This window comes from Sesamum indicum, linkage group LG9 (genome assembly GCF_000512975.1).
Source record: "Sesamum indicum cultivar Zhongzhi No. 13 linkage group LG9, S_indicum_v1.0, whole genome shotgun sequence".
Lineage (NCBI taxonomy): Eukaryota > Viridiplantae > Streptophyta > Magnoliopsida > Lamiales > Pedaliaceae > Sesamum > Sesamum indicum.
In genome coordinates, this window is record NC_026153.1 from 4,513,698 (window position 1) to 4,531,479 (window position 17,782).

The following is a 17,782-nucleotide window of genomic DNA, read 5'->3' on the forward strand; positions in this document are numbered from 1 at the left end:
CATAATTTAACATATAATGGTATTATCATAAAGATTTTTACAATTGTTATCAATATATTGCTAAAAATAAATTTAAAAAATATTTTTAATTAACCATTCCTATTTTATTTTAAACTATTTAAATTAAATAGATTTTGGTGCTAAGAGAAATCGTGTTATTAAGTTTGATAGGGGAAAAGAAAAAGACGTGATCAACAAACAAGTGGTTGTGTTATTACTTTCAACGTTTCATTCATTCCCAAATTCCAAACATTGACAACTTCTCTATCCCCAAGTTATTTATGTTTCACCCTTCTTAGTAAAACTTGATAACTATCACTCTTTTTGGGTACAATTTTACAACCCATCCCTATCAACATTTTTTCAACCTACTCCATTTTCATTGGCTTGAGTGCGTCTATTTACACGGTGATGTGCACTGTCGTCTGACACGATATTAATATTTTTTAATGCATGTGAATATAAATTTCGTAGAACATTGGGAAAAACAATGTGTCCTTCTATAATACATTGAAGTGATCAGATTGATTCTGACAAAAAGTCGTAAGGCAATGCATTTGGATTGACGTGTAGTTAATCAGTGTCAAAAGATTTTGGAAGTCAATAACCTATTTTAGGTGTATTGAAAATTTAGAATTAGTATTTTTTTTCCTATACCTTCTTTTTGGGGATTTTATTTAGAATAATCATATAAGTATCTATAAGTTATTCAAGGACTTTATGATAATTAGAAATATAGCTAATTAATTGAATAAAATAAAATAATGAACTAATACAAAACGCAACTATGAGTAAGAATACGCAAATATTTTTTGTCTTTTGCAAATTTACAATTATACATATCGATATTGTAGTTGTAATTATAAATACATCCTTCATTTAATGGCAAAAGTTTTTACAAACACTCTTTGAGGTACATTACACTAACATCCACTACGGAAGTATCCCTATAATTTTGTAAAAATGAATGGGGTGTTTGTGTATTTGGATTTAACCTCAGGAGGTGTCAATGTAATTTTCTCGGTTGTAATTATAAATATATCCTTTATTTAGTAACAAAAATTTACACAAATACCCCTTAATGTATATTACATTAATATCCGCTTAAAGGGTGTACCTAAAATTTTGTAAAAAATTAAAATATTTATATATTTAGACATAATTTTAAGGATGTATATGTAATTCACAAGGAAAAAATGGCATAGTTGTTACTAACAAAAATGTAGGGGGGTTAAATGCGAGGGACCACTTTTATTCATATTGATACGTAAAAGGTTGAGATAAACATGTTACATGACCTCTTGTGTTAATTAATATTTTTATAGGGAGTAAAATGCAATTAATCCTAATTACAGTATGATTTATATTTGTCAATTGAAGACGTGTTTCCTTTTATTCACTAGACTAGTAATTTTTCCACGTCCCATGGCAAAAAGTAAAAGTGCTTTCATTTATCATATTTTCTTGATTTTTACTACCAATCTCCTATTGTCTAGAAAAAAGAAAAACAGTAACAAGGATAATAGTGGAAAATTTCAGTTTGCCCCTGCAACTGTTAAAATATACACTTTGGTCCCTCGAGTTCAAATATAATTGGCGGGCGTAAAGTATATACTTTCATATGTTTAGGGGGCAAAGTGTTGTACTGATAAGTTAAGGGGGGCAAAGTGAAAATCATGCTAATTGGTAAATTCATTCTACCATCATCACCACCTCAACAAGTCAATCAGTCGACTTACTTCTTCTACTGGTAATCTTTGAATTTATCTCCCAAATCTGATTGCAGTGATCAAAATCTTGTGCTTTTTCCTCCACAATCGAATTCTTCCTTTTCATTATATAACAACGATTTTACCCAGAGAGGAGAACGACAGGGATCTCCGAGGATGACGCTCGCCATGGTTGATTGCCGGAGTTTGATCCAGTTTTGCAGGGCTTTTCATCCTCACATGAACAACAAGAATTTCATGAATCCCAATTCATCCACCTCGTTTCGGTCCAGAACTCGCCGGCTAACCACTGATTCTCTGAACCCTTTTTCTCGTCAATTCTGCCATCGCTCTCCCATGGCTGCCATCGATCTCATCATACTCCTATTGGTTCTGGCCTCCGTGGCCTTTTTGATCCTTCCCTACTTGAAATTCTTCTTCTGTCAACTTTTGCCCGTTATTCATGGTTTCGTTCTTGACCTCATCCTCGATGAGCCGCTGCCGTATGTCATCGGTTTCGTTCTCGCGCTGGTTGGACTTATTCTCGCCGTGCTTATCGATATCAGGCTCAGGAAATGCGGGAATCCTCATTGCAAAGGCTTGAGAAGGGCCGTTGAGTACGATATTCAGTTGGAAACCGAGAAATGTGTCAAGTACTCCGCGCCACCTCCGGATGCTTATGGAGACAATAATGGGTTGACGCCGCTGGAATTGGGGCAGGATCGAGAAGAATTGGAGGCCGAATTGAAGAAAATGGCGCCTCCAAATGGGAGGACTGTTCTTATATTCCGAGCTCCATGCGGATGTCCTGCTGGTAGATTGGAGGTTTGGGGACCTAAGAAAATTCGTAGGATCAAGAAATAAATGAGCTTTTCCATACATACATGCTTGTTTTAGAGCAATATACCTGTCATGTTCAGACAATTTTTCTTGACTTTATAAAATAAGTGATGTTCTACTGGGGATTATGTAATAAAACACATTCATGTTCTTTGTTACAGGAAATTAACCAAAAGGGATAGAATACTTTATTTTCTAGCTGTTCATGAATTATTACACAACAATGAGATTCAGTTCTGATGTTTATAGCCTGAAGCAAAGCTTTATATATTTCAGATTACTGAATGCAGTTGTCTGTATGGTGCAATGATATGTCACTTCTGTTACCTTAATTGGAACTCTTCATGAGGTTGTTCTGAAATCTAGATGTCCTGAAGCAGTGGCAACTTTATATTGAAATCTGTTTGGTTGTTTTTGTGAGGCGAAAGTATTACCTATTAGACTAACAATTTCATTGCTTAATAATCAAATTTTATTTGCATTAATAATGCATTATTTCACTTTGAAATGATGCACTGGAGATTGGCAATATTAGGAGCCAATGGACTGGTGCTTTAGAAGAAGGCAAATAGAAGAAAACTCAAATATACTTGAAATCTTATCCCCTTTGGAGCGTTCCCTGTTTTGCAATGATGTTTGCCTTATGCTTCCAATAGTTTATTTGCTTGATTGAAGAAAACCTAGAGGTGAACAAATACACTTAAAGTTTTGGAGCATGGGTAGAAACCCTTCGCATATCTATCATCTGATGATTGAACCACTAATATAGAATACGATATCTTTGCTTTCCTTTTGTCTTTTGGCCTATGAATTAATCATATGATGTAAAATCTTGAGAAAGTAACCTGTGAACATGAAAGAAAAAAGTACCCTGTTAATATATCTGTGTCTTCAGAAAGATGGTGAAGCCTCCACCTGTTAGCAAAGCAACTACTGATATAGCACAAGCTAGGAGGTGGTTTCTGGTGGAATGTGTTGTATCCATGTGTCCGGTTTGGACCTCCTCGGAAGTGAGGAGTGCATTCTGGTAAGTTTGGAGATGATGTTATTAAAGTGATTATTGTAATACATCTTACTTGAAAAGTATGTAACATCTTGTGTTCTGTATGTTTGGTTGGTGTGAATGCCATGCATTTCATTGTGTTCTTAGCTAATCATTGGCAGCCAAAACATCCAAATCTAACTTTTTATCCATTAAAGCTACATTGCTTGTTCAGAGGTCTGATCTTCATATTCTCATGTCTAATTCGTGAATTTCAACATATTTGGTAAACTTTCTGCCTGCTTTTGAGCTGCAAATGCTCTGATATTATACATCCTGTTGGGTTCTTCTCTGCCATCCAGTTCATCCTTAAAAAGCTGCTGGTGCTGATGGCTCTTCCTCATGGATTTCCGATTCTTGGAGTGAAATCTTGCTGTAATTTATGTTTCTGTCTTACCCGTCTCTCCCTGTTGTTCTTGAAGGATGAGTCTGGAGGATATGCATGGGTTCAATGGGTTCTGTCCCATTTAATGGTGCATTTGTAGGACAACCAGAGTTTATGCCAACCTTATGGTTGGTCTTCTTATTGTCATGAGATTCTTTGCTGAGCCATGAACCTATCTGAAGAGGATGGAAGAAACTGATAGAAAGGTTTGTCCCCGCACCGTCTGAAATGGACTCAGACCTTTAAATATAAATAACTGACCTGTTCTGGTAGCTGATATTTGGTGTTTTTGCAATTTCATATTTCATTGCTCTGGCAACCATGAACTCTGTTGCTCTGATACCATATAAAGTTCCTTCTGAAATGGGAAACGTGGCCAGTGGAAAAATTTAAGGAGTTGAAAAGAGAGGGAGGAAAGAAGAATGTGATTGTGGGCTGAGAGCATGTATCAAATGACGTCGTAGCAATGGAGTCCCGAATATCCTCGTCTCCCGGAGCTAACATTTCGATGTTACAGTTTAGAACATATTCAGGATCTAAGATCAATGTAAGTACAAACAGTATTATCAGTTGACTCCCCCCCCATGATTTAACATCCTAAAAATTTAGAATAGAAGTGAAGAAACAGGTCCAATACATTATTGTTTTCAGATACTTTGCAGATATTGTAAAAAATTTTCAGATAAAGTACCCTGCATAATTTATTTGGTCTACTTTGCAGTTGTTGAATCCCTGGGATCTGATTGCAAATATACCTACTATGGGTTTGGATCATGTAAACACTTTTGTCTTCTAATGATTGTTGGTAACTATTGCAAAAGTTCTATTGACCAGACCCGAGCACAATTTTTGAGTATCTTATGCACTGTATAGTATTTCCTGGGATTTCACTTGTTCTAACTCATACTGAGGTTGTTCTTTATGCTGACGAGTCCCTTATTCCTATGCTTGTCATGTACGCTTATAACTTGTACCAAAATTATTCTATCAAAACCTGCCAAATCAAGTGTGCTTTTGTTTTTCTGTTTCCTGTGACCTTCAATTGTGTCAAATTACAGAGCTCGAGATCATTATATACAAGTGATGATATGGCCTCACTATTAAACTGGTTATGCACTGTAAGATCTGTGTGTATCTCTGCTGCACTAACCTGTGTGTTTCTGTTATTTTAACAAATACTTCAGTCCGTAAACTGTTAGTTATGCATACCGGTCAATGCCCTTACTAATTCGGCTGAACCAGAAACCTAACTCCGTTCTTTGTTGATTTTCTGCAGTTGGCATGTGGCTGGTTAGTGTCAACCTCCCAAGAAAGTGGTAGATTTTACATCTTCATAATCTTTGTAAAAAGATAAAGAACCCTATTGGGTTCTACCTATGTATAATTGTGAGTTCTGTGATGTTGTTTGGTTCGCAGAAATTTGTATTCAGATCAAGTACTTGTGCAAGAAGAAGTGATCAGTTTCCTACCCCGGAAAGAACGTTCAATGACCTAAAGGAATGTGTTTAGTGTCATAACTCTAAAGCGCAGTCGCAGAAATTTGTATTCAGATCAATTTTAAATAAACTTAGATGATGTTTGGTCCCTTAATATTATTAGATCTCTGACACTTTTTAGTAAAATAATTTATGAACTCTAAAAATATTATATCGTAATGCTAGCTTAAAATGATTAAATACGCCCATATAAAAAATAAATTAGCAATTTACCCTCCTCACGTGAGTGGTGTAACACACATGCTATTATTATTTTTAAATTTTTTTTATTTGTATCATTATTATCAACTTTTGGATTTTATGTTTATAGATAAACGATTCATTTTATATAATTCTTTTTATTAATATTGTATGTATCTATTATATATATTTGTATGTGTATGTTTAATATAATATATTTATTATAAAAAATTATTCTATTGTTATAAATTTATTTTTTATATAATGAATAAATTTGAATCGTTGATTTAATTAAAATAAATTTGAGTCATGATTTACATATTGATATATATTGTTGATCTAAATCAGGAAAATGTAGATAGTTTATTTGATGATCAAATCTCAATTGCTGATATATATATATATAACAAGATCTAATAATTCACATTTAAGGCATAAAAAGACATTTTATAAAAAAAAGTTAAAAAAAATCACAGATGCGGCCATGTTGACCACCCCATGATTTAAAGGGGTATTTTACTCTTTTTTTTTTTTAAATAAAAGAGGATAAATTAATAATTTATTTTTTACATGGAGTATTTTGTCATTTTTAGCTAACTCATGAGGGTAAATTGCAATTTGCCCTCCTTATTTTCACAAATTAAGGGTTCATCTCCAGACCAACACGGTGTCGTTCTCATTATCTCCGCCCCCCACCCCCCCCCCCCCCCTCCTCTGCAGTTGCAATTTCATTCCCATTCTCTTGGATTGCTCATAAGTTCTGATCGAATTGGAAATCCGTATTTCATATTTTTCGTGGAAGATGAACAATATCAGGCTGCTCACGGTACTACTGTTTGGCTGCATTATTGTATTGATAGATGGCATCAACAGATCGGCGGCATCTCCTTTCATCAAAGACTCATTCCTCGGAATTTCCCCTGAAGGTGGGTTGCTTTTTTGTTATCTTTCAGTGTGTGTGTGTGTGGTAATTTACATAAAATGTTACATTTTGGAAAAAAAGAAAAAGGAGAAAAAGTGGATTTTGTGCAGATGAGGATTATTACAAGGGATTGCTGTCGTCATCGAGTGCGGTTAAGTGCAAAGATGGAACGAAGAAATTCAACAAGTCCCAGCTCAATGACGACTTCTGTGACTGCCCTGATGGCTCTGATGAGCCTGGTACTCTTTTACTCACTGCTCTTTCGAATTTGCAACAGTTTCCATTTTTCATCGCTTTATATGTGCTTTTATGGATGAACAATAAAATTAAATTTGTGCTCTTAACTGGATAAAAGGCACAGAATGTTTAGTTTCATTGATTGCCTTGTTAGGAAATCGAGTTATATGCTATTATAATTTGATTACTGATGTGTTTGGTGAATTGGGTATTTGGCTGGGTTTTGCAGGAACATCAGCTTGCCCCAACGGGAAATTCTACTGCAAGAATGCTGGACATATGCCAGTCCTGTTATATTCTTCTAGGGTCAATGATGGAATCTGCGGTAATTATGTTGTTCTTTCGCACACTTCTGTGTGCAATGATGAGAGTAACAGTGCTATTCCTAGCGTTGATCTATAACAAAAGATTGGTAGTTTCTAGACTTTGTCCAACTTGATGGAAATCCATACCACTGTTAGTAAATGAGATATTGCTCCTTTTTTGTTTTTTTCCTAGTTAATAGTCATTTGCAGCTTCATCTCTTTGTTCATTGTTTGGCATGCACAAAGGCTACATGCTTATTCTGATTTATATTCCTAAATTTATGATAGTCCAGTATGTGAAGGTTTACGTTGCCAGCTGAATCTTTAACTTTAAGGGGGATAATTTGTGCTTCTACTTTTCTGTGGCAAGTGCCAACTACTAATTGTCAGGGATGATTAAGAAGTGAAAAAAGTATTTTATGGGCAAAGTGGCATTTAACGTTTTATTCTTGGATAAAAGGATCCTTGATTGAGCTTATCAAACTTGCATGATTCATTCTTCATTTTTTATTTATTTGAGTTATTGATGGTTAAGTTGTAACTTTTTGAGATAAATATTGTAGAGACTAGCAACCTATTTCATTTGGCTGGAGATTGGAGTGTAATTCTGTCTTCCTTTTCTCTTTTATTGCAAGTAGACATTGTTTTCTAGTCAATTAAATGCACAGAAATTCCGAATATTACCACCTAAAATGTGAATTAATTGGTAAGTTGGAATAGATTTTCACCCACTATTTTAATCAATTTATAACAGAAAAATTCAAGTTTATGTTTAGAATGTGGGAGTAAGTGTTCTTGTTTGGAACAAGTGCCTATGGTCTTGTTCCTATTTATTTTATATCTTCAACAACAAGCTTTTTAATAGGCAAGGTGGCTTCATATTGCAGTTATATGGACTCACCATAAATGATGTAGTATGGTGCTGTCCCAGTCAATGTTTGTTTGGTGCTTTCACCAGTCAATTTGACTACTTTTTCAGATGCAATAGTCAATTATTGATTTAATTTCCTATTTCGATTATATTGTGTAACATAAAAATGACTACCATACAGAATCTTTTTACAATATCAAAACTGGTACAAATGAATATCGTTAGTTAATCAAAAGAATGAATAGTTTGACTTTGTTCTATAGCAAAATTGACATCCAAATGTGGACGAAGGGCATATTGTCTGTCCTTGGATATCCACCTTATCAGACAATATCTTTGATTATAGCATGTGCTTAAATTGAATTTGCTAGCCAGTTCTTGTTAAAGTTTACTTGATCTTTTTGTTGAATGGTTTACTTTTGAGGGATCAATACTTGTTCATGTTTGCACAGTTGCACTTATGTTTTCCATGCCACTTGATGTGTGGAATTGTCCTGTATAATAACGAATAGCAGAAAACTTGACACCGTTCCCTCTATATTTTCATTCTACTGTTATTTCATTTTCTTTATGAATCTCGTCACCTCTCAAACCTAAAGTGTGAACTTGCACAACCAAGGCAGATTGCTGCGATGGGAGTGATGAGTATGATGGTAAAACTAAGTGCCCAAATACATGCTGGGAGGCTGGAAAAGCAGCCAGAGACAAATTGAGAAAAAAGATTGCCACGTATCAGGAGGGTGTCATTATACGCAGGCAGGAAATCGAGCGAGCAAAATTGGCCATAGTCAAGGAGGAAGGAGAATTATCAAAGCTAAAAGATGAAGAGAAAATACTCAAGGGGTTGGTTGAAAAGCTCAAAGGTATATTTCTCTTGTCTTTGAATGCAAATATCGATGCTATGAAACAATGGTATCTTCCTCTGGCCCCCCAACCCAACCAAAAAAAAAAGAGGAGAACACCTGGCTCAGGGCCTCCAACATAGATTATTCATGATCACTTGATCACAAAAGTTGAGATCATTAAGAATGAAATAGAAATACATGAGATCACCTTGATGTTGCGTATGGACGCAAATAATCAAGCCCAACTTTTTGAAAGGTGTTATTTATGCTTGTTGGAATCAGTGTGCTCATTTTCATGTCATTTTTCATGTATATTTCTCTGAGAACTCTTCATAGGGATGTCATAGTACTGTTTTGCTCTGCCAATGTGTTCATGTATTTTGCTAATTTAACAGTTGTATGCAGAGCAATAAAACAATATTGAAATTACTTAACAGCTGGGTGTAGCTAGCGTGCAAGAGAATTCAAGTTTGACCTTCTAAGAATGGCAATGAGGAGACACCATGGTCGAACATGCTAAATTCTCGAAAATTGTAGTCCTCTTACTGATGTTGTATTATTCTTCTAGTACAAGTTTGATACCCTTGTTGAAGCCCAAGCATCAAACTTCTTATCCTCTATAGTGATGGATGTATTTGCATGGACTTATTGCAATGTTCTCAGAGAGATATGCCACAAGCAACTTATCAAATTTTGACTGCTTTTTCTACTTTGTTTTCCTTAAAGAGCGCAAGGAACAGATAGAAAAAGCTGAGGAAAAAGAACGCCAGCAAAAAGAAAAAGAAGAAAAGGAAAGAAGAGAAGCTGAAGAGGCTGAAAAGGAGAAGGAAACCAAATCTGATGATATTGAACCTATGAAGGATGATATCCATATTGGACCAGTAGATGAACCTCCCCAGGTTTTGCTAATTTAGCTTGCTTTTTCTCATTTCCTGGTGCTAAGTTGAGCTTGCCATTGAAATTTGAAGACTTAATTTATGCACACGTTGTGGTTAGATAAATTATCAGTACAATATTTGATTAGTACTGTCAAATCCCTAAAAGTTTTATGTTCATTGCTTTTCAGAGAACCCAATCGAATTTGGCATCATGATTCCAACCCTTCCAAATAAGATTTAGTTAACATGTTTTTGTGTGCTTCCCCATATTAGTTTTACCTAATCGTTACCTATGAAAGTTGAATGTAAGATTGAAGATGGGTATGTCCAGACAAAAATATCAACTCGTATCAGATTGTTTTTTGCAGAACTACATCCACGATCTTTCAGTTGAAATGAATCAACATGATACTGAGGCAAACCCTTGTAAAATACAGTTTTACTGAGGAAAACTAGTCACTATGTTTATGTATTGGCAAAGGCTGTCTATGATATTGATCTCCCTTGTTCAGTGAATTATTTTTCTGACTGGGATTAGGTAATATGGAATAATTCTGCTCCTAGGAACAACTTGAAGTATTTAGACCTTTGTTCTATTTGTTCAAGCATAATGGACGTCTCATTTGAAACCGCTGAATGATGATTTCATTATTTTCTTGCATCTATCTGTTGCTTGATTTCTGAATTATTCCTATGACATTTAATAGGACCCCGTAGAACATCATGAAAAATCTATCAATGAACCTGAGCTTAGGGATCATTCTGTCGAGGACAGACTTTCAGACAAAGGAGTAGAAGGAGTTAACGAGGACCCTCTTCAGGTTCAGTCTTCTTCTATTACAGAATACACTGCATAGAGCACAAGGAACTTTTTTGAAGCCTTGATTCATAATGTGCTTCTGTCTTGTGTAGAATGCTGAACAGCTAGGGGAAGCCTCCCCTGTTGATGCCAAGGCTGGCGTTGATAATGGAGATCAGGTATATCTTTGGTGAATGCTTTTTGTATGATGATTCATTATGTTTTCTTTCCCCCTGCCCTTAATAAGTAGCTAATCCCTGGTTCTTAATCTAATTTCATTCCTTTTCTAAATACTGATTCTCAATTCAGACATGACATCCCAGTTACTTGTAATCCTTATACAACTTGTTGCTAATCAGAAGTTTAACTCTGTGTTTATTTACAGGTTGAAAATAAAGCTGAAGATACTGAGTCATTATCAAGGGAAGAGTTGGGCCGACTAGTGGCTTCCCGGTGGACAGGGGAAAAGACTGAGCAACCCAAGGAGGACATTGATGCCTCTCCAAGTAAGGATCACACAAATCCTGGTGAGACACCAGATGGGACCAATTATGAGGATGATAATGGCTATGACACGGAGGATGACGAACACGCATATGATGATGATGTTGACGACAGCGAAAGCAAGGTCGATGATTTTGGAGGGGAGGATCATTATGATTCAAGTTCTTCAATAAAACCTGAATCGGATGATGAGTCAGACTTGTTAGGTATACTAGGTCTCTGTTGAAATTCCTTTTTACAGCGACATCATGCTTAGAAATGTTAGTGTAATTGATCCAAATTGGACAGACATGACGGGCACAAGTAGCTCCTCCTGGCTGAAGAAGATACAGAAAACAGTAAAGAGCATCTTTGAGGCTGTCAATTTATTCCAGACACCTGTGAATATATCTGGTACTAGGGAATTTTTATTATTTTTGGCATTAGTAGACATAATTCCGGAGATAATCATCAGTTTTGGGTTTCACCTTGCAGATGCAGCACACGTGCGAAAAGAATATGATGAATCCAGTGCCAAGTTATCCAAAATGCAGTCAAGGATATCAAAACTGACGAAGAAGCTAAAACAAGATTTTGGTATATCATAAGACATGGACAAGCATTAAACCTTATTTATGTTATAGTATTTCTGTCTATTTTCGGATTTTAATTTTTGTAGGTTTTAATGTCTCCACATTTATAATGCAGGACCAGAGAAAGAATTCTATTCATTCTATGGTCAATGTTTTGAGAGCAAGGAGAATAAGTTGGGAATTCTTAGTTTCTTATTCTTCATCAATCATTACCTTTTTTTGAGTCATCACATTTTACTTAATAAAAATGTTTGTAATTTGTCTTATTCGGGGATTGCAATTACTGCTTCAGGTATGTTTACAAAGTCTGCCCTTTTGAAAAAGCTACCCAAGAGGAGGGTTACAGTACAACTCGTTTGGGGTACGCAATTACATGACTAGAGAACTTCATCCTCGCAACGATTACAGCATGCTAGTTCGTTTCTGTTTGCATTTATAATTTGTTTCGATTAGTCATCTCTAACTGTTAATCAATCACATAGGAGCTGGGAGAAATTTGAGGACTCGTACAGAACCATGCAGTTTCTAAATGGAGACAAGTGCTGGAATGGCCCGGACAGGAGCCTAAAGGTACATCGTATATCTTATTAATGTATGATTGATATCTTCCGACATTTTCTTTTCCTTTCCTCTAATGTCATTATTAATATACCACTGGCTTTTATTTGCCTGCATTTTTGTATGGCCAACTTGCAAACAAACATTTTATTGGATCCAACATGTGCTTGACTAGTTCTTCCCCAAAATCAACTTGTTTGTCTCTGCAATTGATACTTGATTTGTTTAAAGTGGGATAAACACCATTATAAGTGTGCATCTCCTCGCTCAAACTTTATTATATGATATTTCTGGGCTTCTTATCTTTTTTTCTTGGGATATATTGGTTTAACTGTACAGGTGAAGTTAAGGTGCGGTTTGAAAAATGAAATTACGGATGTTGACGAGCCAAGCCGTTGCGAGTAAGAATCTCACTCTGTAATTGTGTGTGTGTGTGTGTGTGTATCTGCATATCATTCCTGTGGCTTGCTTATGCGACTTAAAACTATTCTTTTTTTTTTTCCTGCTTTATTCTGTATGAGATCCTTAACTGGCATCTAACTCAGATTCATATTTTCAGATATGTGGCATTGTTATCCACCCCTGCTCTATGCCTTGACAGTAAACTTAAGGTTTGCTTTCCAAGCCAATGCCTGTTTTTCCCTTCAATCAGTAGTAAGTACTATACTAATCCCGTGCAGCAGCCATCTTCTAACCATCCCTTGTTATTCTATGAAATCTGATAGGAACTTCAAGACAAATTGGATGCACTGAACAAGGAACAACCACGGGGACACGACGAGCTATGAGCAATCTTGGTAGGCCTAACTGGGAGGACCGAGCTTCCCTACTAAACTTGATTATCCGTTCTCCTTTTACGAATGTAGTTTATTCTATATCGACAAAGTTGGAGACACTTGAGTAGCTCTGAAATAGTGATCGAGGAAAGAGTAGAAGAAGCTAAACATAGAGGGCCTTGCTTTTATATGTTTGGTTCAGTGAAACGTTGTCATTGAATTTTGAGGCTTTTTATTTCCTTCTTTAAAAGAGAGGAAGAAGAAAGAGGGGAGCGGCCAATACGTTGGAATTAAATAGTTAAAATATGGTGTTTGTTGGTTATGTTGTGTTGCAGAGTTGAATGTTGTTAGTTTCCTTTGAAAAAAATAAATTTGTTTGGGGGTTTTGAATAGATAGAAGGTGAAAGTGGAAGGTAACGGTGATTTTGAATGGGTTATGAAAGTGGAAAGTTTATGAGGAGGGAGTTTGTGGTATCCAATGGGTGAAATAGGCATAATCATGAGCATGTGGGTTTGACTGCACTATTCCTGAGAAGAAGAGTGATGAGTTTGTGAGGGTGCGCACCTAGTTTTGGTTTGAAGAATAAGTTCCCCCTCACAAATTACAAGTTTGATTGAATTAACATGACCCTCCATTATTGCATTTTACCTATTCTCAAAACAAAGACATAGATGAGATTGTGAATCACATTACTATGGATTCTGGCTTTTATTATTATTATAATAAAGTATAGAAAATTGTTTGAGATTGCGCCTCTTGTTTTCTGACTAGTCTGCTTTTCAAACTTCAAACCTCAACCCTTTTCCTTTCGCTTTCTTGGACTAATAATAATTGTTGTAATTGTAATTGTAACTGGAATTGGAATATACAAAATAAAAAGTGTATTACAGCAGGCACACCCACATACCTCTCAAAAGTAGTGCCACAAAACTGCAATTACTATTTCATTTAATACAAAAAGGTCCGAATTCCATTCTACACATAGCCACACTTTTTGCTGCCTCATCTTCTCCCTTTTCCTGTTTTTGCCATTTACACCTCTTTTTAATATCTAAACTTATATTTTTCCTTATAAAATTTTACTTACACCTCCTCCAAAAAAATTTCATTTACAACTAATCTTACGTCAATGACATAATTTTTTTTATTTTGCCTCTCTTTTACTATTCTCATATATATTTTTGTATTTATAAGAAGATAAATATAATATATATAAAGAGTGATGCTAACATGAATACAAAATTATTATATTAGAATATTAAATGTGGAGTTGAATTAAAAATTTATGCAATTTTTGCTTGATTCAAATCATAACGAGAAAGAATTAGGTACAAATGGTGAATTTTTTAAGTGGATACAAAATAATTTTATATTTTAAAAAAGGTCAGATACCTTATTATTATTATTCAAACATCACTTTCATACTATCTATTTCTTTTCTAAAAATACAAATTATTTCTAATAATTACAAGAATATGATATGATATTCTTGGCAACTGATAATAATAATTAATCGAAAATGCTCTAATTCAAGTTATTTATATATTTTAGAAGAAATAAAAGTCCCTTATTAAAGTTTTTATATATTTTATTTAATTAATTTATGATTCTTATTATTAGTGGACTCTTGTTTTGATAATATAAATTACAAAATAGTGCGAGACTGACTCACTCAGTGAAAGGCTCTGATCTGATCTGTTGCTTACACCCAAATCTGAACCCTACATTCCTACCAAACAACTACTAAATTATTTAACAAATTGCAAAGAGGTCCCTCACCCCACATCTCTCTATATTTATGCTTTTGACCCACACTTTCCACTCTAATAAATAAATAAATAAATAAATATTAGTCCCCCCTCTCTCTGCTCTGCTCTCTGACCGAATCGATGGAGAAGGAGATGAACGCCAACAACAACAACAACGTTAAGCGTCCCAAGACCAAGATCGTCTGCACCCTTGGCCCCGCATCTCGCTCTGTTCCCATGGTGGAGAAGCTCCTTCGCGCCGGCATGAACGTTGCCAGATTCAACTTCTCACACGGATCCCACGAGTACCACCAGGAAACCCTCGATAATCTCCGCAAGGCCATGGAGAGCACCGGCATCCTCTGTGCCGTCATGCTCGACACCAAGGTTACTCTCTTTCTCTCTCTCTTCCCTTTTTTTCTCCTATTTCCTCTTTCTTTTCTTTGTCGGTTGTTCGATTCCTTTCATTTATCTGCTCTGCCTCTTTACTCCTCGTCTTATGATTTTCCTGTCTTCTCCTTGTGGTCTGCTTCACTGATCCACTGATTTCCCACTATAATTTCATCGTTTTCCCTCTATTTCAAACATTCAGGAATCTCATGGATTTAAGTGAATATTGGGTTAATTGTGAATTTTCGTGGCCTTCTCATATCCAAAAATATGAATTTAAAAACTCTCTTTTATATATATATATATATACATACATACATATGAGCGGTTCTTTTACCTTTGTTGTGTTTTGAATTGGCAGAATCTGAGCTGAGGATTTTCAACTTGTAACAACAAATCCATTAAGTTTGTTTGCGTAATTCCGTTTTACCTTTCATTTCAAATCCTTGAGATCCTATTTTAAGCTGCTCCTTCGAGGTGGATTTGAAATCCACCTAACTTCTTCGAGTCCAAAAGCAGCCTTTCTGCAAAACGTATTGTTCTAATTGGATTTGATATTAATTCCCCATTAATAACTTCACATGATTCGTTTCCTCCATACCTCCACGTGTCCTACCTGTTATTTGAGATGTGAGCAGTGTTCTTTATTGTTAATATCTAAAAGTTGTTCTGTGAACATGACTGAGCGTTTTATTGATGAACAGGGTCCCGAAATTCGAACTGGGTTCTTGAAAGATGGAAAGCCTGTCCAATTGAGACAGGGCCAGGAGATCACGATATCCACTGACTACACCATCAAGGGTGATGAGAAAATGATCTGCATGAGCTACAAAAAGCTGGCTGAGGACGTAAAGCCTGGAAGTGTAATACTCTGTGCTGATGGTACTATTACCTTCACTGTTTTGTCTTGCGACCAAAAACAAGGATTGGTACAATGCCGCTGTGAGAACACTGCAGTTCTTGGCGAGAGAAAGAATGTCAATCTTCCTGGGGTTATTGTCGACCTCCCAACTTTGACAGACAAAGATAAAGAAGATATCTTAAAGTGGGGGGTTCCTAATAAAATTGACATGATTGCTCTTTCTTTTGTTCGTAAAGGTTCGGACTTGATTGAGGTTCGCAAGTTGCTGGGTGAACATGCAAAAAGCATTCTTCTAATGTCTAAGGTCAGTTACTATTTTCTTTACCTGGGAACTTGAGTTTATCCTATCAAAACCTAAGACTAGTGTTGACCTATGGGTTTTTTAGGCTTGTTAGATTGCAGAGATATGTGTATTTGAATTATCAGCGATAGGTACCAGTTGAAGACTCAAATTGAATCAAGGTTTACATAATTTGTTGAGAATTTCTTTCAGGGTTCAGAATTGACGGTATACCGTATATTAATTATTGAAAGTAATACTTCAATGGGAAACTTGAAAACTTCTGGAGCTGATATATCTCCTGCTTGGTTGCTGGTTTCCAATTGATCTTCCATATGTTTGTGAAATACATTGTTTGTGGTCTTCCTTTAGAGTTGGATGAAAAGTGGATGTATAAGAAAGTGGGATTGAATAAGATGTATAAGAAACAATTTCATGCTTGGTTAGGGAAGTAAAATTGGATATATACGAAACTCCTCCTAAAACCGGATTTTCTTTCTGTCAAAACTTGGATTGAAAAGTGGAAGTATAAGCTAAAGGGAGAAAAAAGTAATCATTTTTTTCATTTATTATATTAGTATAGACATAATTTATTTATTAAAAAAGACTCCTTTTATTTGAGATATTGTCATCAAACACATATTTCATTCTTGTTCTTGTTTGATGTGTATTTCATAAGTTTTCTTTAATATCTTAAAATTATTTTAGGATTAACTTCTTTATTGTTTAGTACAAAATGAAAAGAAAATGGTGAAGTGGTAATTACAAATTTTAATCTTTTTTGTTCCCGATTTATTGTTTCCATACTAGACTAGTTTAAGTATTTTATTTCCCTTTCGATCATACTAATGTTTAAAGGAAAAGTAATATTCTTTCCCTCCCCCTCTCACTTCCCTTTCCTCTTATGGAGTCAAACAAAGCCATAGTCTTTAGGATTAGGTTTTGGATAATTATTGAAGCAAAATCATGAATTTATTTTGATGTACTTTTTGGCCTCACCTGCTGCTGGGCATTGAATTATGTATCTTCTGATCCTTATATTTGGCCTTCTCAATTAGGTTGAAAATCAAGAAGGGGTGGCAAATTTTGATGACATTCTCGCCAACTCAGATGCCTTTATGGTGGCACGTGGTGATTTGGGTATGGAAATTCCAATTGAGAAGATATTCTTAGCTCAGAAGGTGATGGTGTACAAGTGTAATATCCAAGGGAAACCTGTGGTCACTGCAACACAGATGTTGGAATCAATGATCAAGTCCCCGAGGCCAACTCGAGCAGAAGCCACCGATGTTGCAAATGCTGTTCTTGATGGAACTGACTGTGTAATGCTCAGTGGTGAAACAGCTGCAGGAGCTTATCCGGAACTTGCAGTTCGTACCATGGCCAAGATATGTATGGAAGCTGAAAGCACAATTGATTATGGTGATGTTTTTAAACGGATAATGGCAAATGCACCAGTCCCCATGAGCCCATTGGAAAGCTTGGCGTCTTCTGCTGTTCGAACAGCTAACTCAGCTAAAGCGTCTCTCATTTTGGTTCTAACCAGAGGAGGAAGTACTGCAAAGCTGGTGGCTAAATACAG

At 35.6% G+C, this 17,782-nt stretch overlaps 3 protein-coding genes across 6 annotated transcripts in view; all 3 read left to right on the plus strand.

Moving 5' to 3' along the window:
* LOC105170613 (uncharacterized protein At5g19025-like) lies at nucleotides 1,607-5,551 on the plus strand. Of its 3 annotated transcripts, none has more exons than XR_002287811.1 (3): nucleotides 1,607-4,182; nucleotides 4,329-4,523; nucleotides 5,253-5,551. XR_002287811.1 is itself a non-coding variant. In XM_020696804.1 (2 exons), the coding sequence occupies exon 1, from the start codon at nucleotides 1,887-1,889 to the stop codon at nucleotides 2,571-2,573; it is 687 nt and encodes a 228-aa protein (XP_020552463.1). In that variant the 5' UTR covers nucleotides 1,669-1,886; the 3' UTR covers nucleotides 2,574-4,523; nucleotides 5,253-5,551. The 3 variants fall into 3 exon arrangements, 1 of the variants encoding a protein (XP_020552463.1); XR_002287810.1 differs by having other exon boundaries at nucleotides 1,613-3,576; nucleotides 4,014-4,523; XM_020696804.1 differs by having other exon boundaries at nucleotides 1,669-4,523.
* Nucleotides 6,356-13,241, plus strand: LOC105170612 (glucosidase 2 subunit beta). 2 transcript variants are annotated; one of them, XM_011091447.2, is made up of 16 exons: nucleotides 6,356-6,578; nucleotides 6,685-6,813; nucleotides 7,041-7,136; nucleotides 8,611-8,850; nucleotides 9,559-9,731; nucleotides 10,418-10,531; nucleotides 10,623-10,688; nucleotides 10,895-11,219; nucleotides 11,302-11,406; nucleotides 11,488-11,589; nucleotides 11,701-11,758; nucleotides 11,878-11,946; nucleotides 12,068-12,155; nucleotides 12,483-12,544; nucleotides 12,703-12,754; nucleotides 12,869-13,241. In XM_011091447.2, exons 1-16 carry the CDS (start codon nucleotides 6,455-6,457, stop codon nucleotides 12,929-12,931), a joined length of 1,866 nt encoding a protein of 621 aa, XP_011089749.1. In that variant the 5' UTR covers nucleotides 6,356-6,454; the 3' UTR covers nucleotides 12,932-13,241. The 2 variants fall into 2 exon arrangements, with proteins under 2 accessions (XP_011089749.1, XP_020552461.1); XM_020696802.1 differs by having other exon boundaries at nucleotides 6,372-6,578; nucleotides 8,607-8,850.
* LOC105170611 (pyruvate kinase, cytosolic isozyme) overlaps nucleotides 14,791-17,782 on the plus strand; it is a 3,570-nt gene continuing 578 nt past the window's right edge. The window contains 4 exon segments of the mRNA XM_011091445.2: nucleotides 14,791-15,055; nucleotides 15,763-16,224; nucleotides 17,259-17,779; nucleotides 17,781-17,782. The exon segment at nucleotides 17,781-17,782 is cut by the window's right edge and continues 578 nt beyond it. Of these exon segments, the coding sequence (XP_011089747.1) occupies nucleotides 14,810-15,055; nucleotides 15,763-16,224; nucleotides 17,259-17,779; nucleotides 17,781-17,782 (1,231 nt within the window). The 5' untranslated portion in view covers nucleotides 14,791-14,809.